We start from the raw sequence: 3,748 nt of genomic DNA, 5'->3' as shown, positions 1-3,748 counted from the left end.
TACACTGTGATTCTCATTACTGTTAGGAATCGCTCCTCTGCTAGCATGGCCAAGGCCCGGTCCACCCTGACTGCTCACATAACTGTAGTCGTACTATTCTTTGGACCATGCATCTTCATCTATGCATGGCCCTTTAATGGCTATTCAGTTGACAAAGTTCTTGCTGTGTTCTATACCATCTTCACACCCATTTTAAACCCACTTATCTACACTCTGAGAAACAAAGAGGTGAAAGCAGCTATGTCAAAGCTAAGGGGTCGCTATCTGAAACCTGGACAGGTTTTTGCATTTATAAGAAATGTTCTTTTTCTGTAAAAAAAAAAAAAAAGTAAAGTTACAGTACCTTCAGCATTTTTGTCACCCCTCTAAGATACTTCCAAAATGGAATTGCTTTTATTTCTAAAGGAAGCCATTTAACATATGGAGTGATTTAAAGGTTACAACAATGTTAATAAGCTGAACACATTTAGGACATTTAATATTCTTTCAATTAATTTTTTCTTGCTGTATTTTTCTTATTTTAAAAATTGAGATGGTTTTAAAATAAAAAGTTGTCTTTCATGTGAATGCAACTATGGCATTTATTGAATTGTAAATGCATTTTGCCTTGTTGGGTCAGAAAATAAAATTTATATTCAATCTATCAAGTAAGTTTATTCTTTGTAAAGAAAGGAATGCATTTTATAAAACAAGAGTTTAAAACAAAGATTGTTGCTTTTCTAGTTCTATGTTCATTATACATAAAACAGCTTTTTGAGAATACCATGTGCTGACTCAAACTTAGTATTTACTTACAGTATTTTGCATTAATTGACCACCGCAGAGGGTATATTATTCAGTATCAGGCTCTGTAATATTTGGGGTTGTTTTTGTGAAAAGAATCGAATTAAATAGAGATCAATCACAATAGGTACAAACATGAACAGATTCCTTGGGAAATCAAAAGAGATTATGAAGAACATCAATTCTGGAGCAGACTCTTGCATCTCATAGGTAAGGTTCTAGTACTGCATGAGAAAACAGATCCTTAGATGTTATTGAAGCTTTACAAGAACCAATGGTTCTTGTCATAGCTTTTCTAATTGCCAGGTTACTAGAACTACCCATTATTTAGAAACTCACAGTTTCCATCAACAAATATAAGAAATTACCATATGTGTAATACTACACCAATTTGGCTGAGGTAGGTTCAAAGGCACCATCAAATGGTACATTTACATATTTCTGAACACACATAATATAAAGTCACCTAAACACCTTTGTTTCCATTTAGACTTTGGAACCCATAGAAGGATTGCCATAGCCAGTTGAGCAAAAGTGAAATAATTTAATTTTCCCCATCCAAAAGAAGTTTTGTACTTCTTTATATATGACAATAAATGAGCTATTGCTATTTTGAAGCTTTATTCAGAGAGATCAGAAATGCATGTGTGGAATAACATTTTATTGGTATATGTATCTATGAATATTTTGTATAATATTTATCTTTGGACATGGAATTATAATTATATAAAAACTATTAAGAATTCATGGGTAACAGGAAATGATATTGCAAGTTTACAATATTAGGGTTCATAGAATAACTTTGGTAAATCATATAAAATGAGTGATCCATATGAGGACGTGCATAAATATCAGCACTGTTTTGAATATCTGTTATCACATCAATTGTCCTCCACAAAGTAGGCAACCAAAAGAGGAAAACATTAGTTTGCAGTTGGCTAATTTTCTTTGTTCCTCAAGTATACACATATAACACATCCATGAAAACAACAGAAAGCATAGATGAGACTGTGGATATGTTGGATACATTAGCTTCACCTTAAGTAGTTTATGTACACTTGTTACTGCTGATGCCTACATGAGATAGGTATCTGAAAACTTGCCATTTACTGGCATTCACCATTTCTATCAGGTTGATTCTTCCACAGACGGCAATTCTGCTCTTTATTCTCATCATGACCTTTCCTGTTCTGCTCACACACCAATTATTTGGATCACTAGATGACTTAGTGAGGTTTACTTATAAAAATTGCATTCTGTAAAGGCTACTTTTGTCACAGCACATGTTTTACAGTAATAATATGACAGTAAGAATAACATTAATTTTTTAAATATTGATATAGTGTTGATGGTGTTTTTAAATAACTACATGCCTTAATAAAACACAGAGAAGCTAGCATTGGAACTATACTCTTTAACAGATGATAAACCTAAAATATGATAGGTATAGTGAATTAAAATTTAACATGGGATGCTATATTATTAATGACTAAAATATACAGTACCAAAAGCTAAGAGAAGAATTAAGCTAGGCTTTTCTGCCTATCATTCTTTGGGATCGACTAGAGAATACTCTTTTTTAATTTACTCTAGTTCCAGATTATTTTGGGGCTAGAGTATGATAACTCCAAGAATAACACATAATTTAGCAAACATAGCATGGTTTTCAGGAACCCAGATATTTGACTAGTGAGCAGTGGATAAGATTGACATTGGTACAGTTCTTAGGAATATAGTTGGTCACAGTTTAGTAATATTGGAATAATCAGGACAAAGTATTATCAGCAGCTAAGGCCAAGGTTGGGTCCTCTCTGTAAGGCAGCAAGGTGGGAAAAGAGTTAGTACAGACAAGACTTGGTAAGGTTAAGGTTGCTTTCTATAGCAACATTTACTTGTCTTGATTATAAGTTACTCTGAAATTAGAAGCCGAAGTGTAATTAATTGCTGGGCATCCCTTCTCTCTTGCCCAGAAGCCTTGCCTCTCTTCCAGGCTAGGCAGGAGGGAGGCTTAAAGGATTAACTTTTATTGAACCAGGGGAAGAGAGTCACAGTTGCAAAGGGAAAAACCTTTATACAAGCAAAAATGAAAAACACATATACATTCATACATCCTTTCATATACTCTTGCTGGGCCCAACCACATTTTCTCAACAACTTACATGCTTACACACACACACACACACACACACACACACACACACACACACACACACACGTATGTCTAGAAGAAAAGCCAAAGCACCAGCACAAAAAGAACTCACTCATTCTAGATAATAAATAAATAAAGAAATGAATAAATAAATAAGCTTCAACCTTTATTGTATAGAAAAAGAAAAAGCTTCTACCTTTCTATTGTTAAATTAAAGAAACTCAAATCTTTAAGAAAAAGGGGCTGTCTAATCAATAAGAACAAACCTGCCTTGCTGTTAGGGGAAAAAGAACTGTCCTATTGTAAGGAAAGGAGGTTAACATGTAGAAAAATGCAAATCGATCCATTCCTTTCTCCTTGTACAAAGGTCAAGTCCAAGTGGATCAGGGACATCCACATCAAAGCAGATACATTGAGACTAATAGAAGAGAAAGTGGGGAAGAACCTCGAGCAAATAGGCACAGGGGAAAATTTCCTGAAGAGAACACCAATAGCTTCTGCTCTAAGATCAAGAATTGACAAATGGGACCTCATAAAGTTGCAAAGCTTCTGTAAGGCAAAAGACACTGTCTATAGGACAAAACAGCAACCAACAAATTGGGAAAAGATCTTTACCAACCCTATACCTGATAGAGGGCTAATATGCAATGTATACAAAGAACTCAAGAAATTAGACTCCAAAGAACCAAATAATCCTATTAAAAATGGGGTATAGAGCTAAACAAAGAATTCTCAATTCATGAACACTGAAAGGCTGAGAAGCACCTAAAGAAATGTTCAACATCCTTAATCATCAGGGAAATGCAAATCAAAACA

General features: G+C 34.3%; 1 protein-coding gene across 1 annotated transcript in view; it reads left to right on the top strand.

The window, feature by feature from the left end:
• Window positions 1-315, top strand: part of LOC116084530 (olfactory receptor 4K1) — a 45,339-nt gene extending 45,024 nt beyond the window's left edge. The window contains exon 2 of the mRNA XM_031361591.1: window positions 4-315. Coding sequence (XP_031217451.1) covers window positions 4-315 — 312 coding nt within the window. The remainder of the gene's footprint in view (window positions 1-3) is intronic.
• The last annotated feature ends 3,433 nt before the right edge of the window (window positions 316-3,748 follow it).

The sequence above is a fragment of the Mastomys coucha genome, unplaced genomic scaffold (assembly GCF_008632895.1).
Source record: "Mastomys coucha isolate ucsf_1 unplaced genomic scaffold, UCSF_Mcou_1 pScaffold9, whole genome shotgun sequence".
Lineage (NCBI taxonomy): Eukaryota > Metazoa > Chordata > Mammalia > Rodentia > Muridae > Mastomys > Mastomys coucha.
The sequence above is the reverse complement of the archived record's forward strand: the minus strand, read 5'-3'. Positions and strand labels throughout refer to the sequence as shown.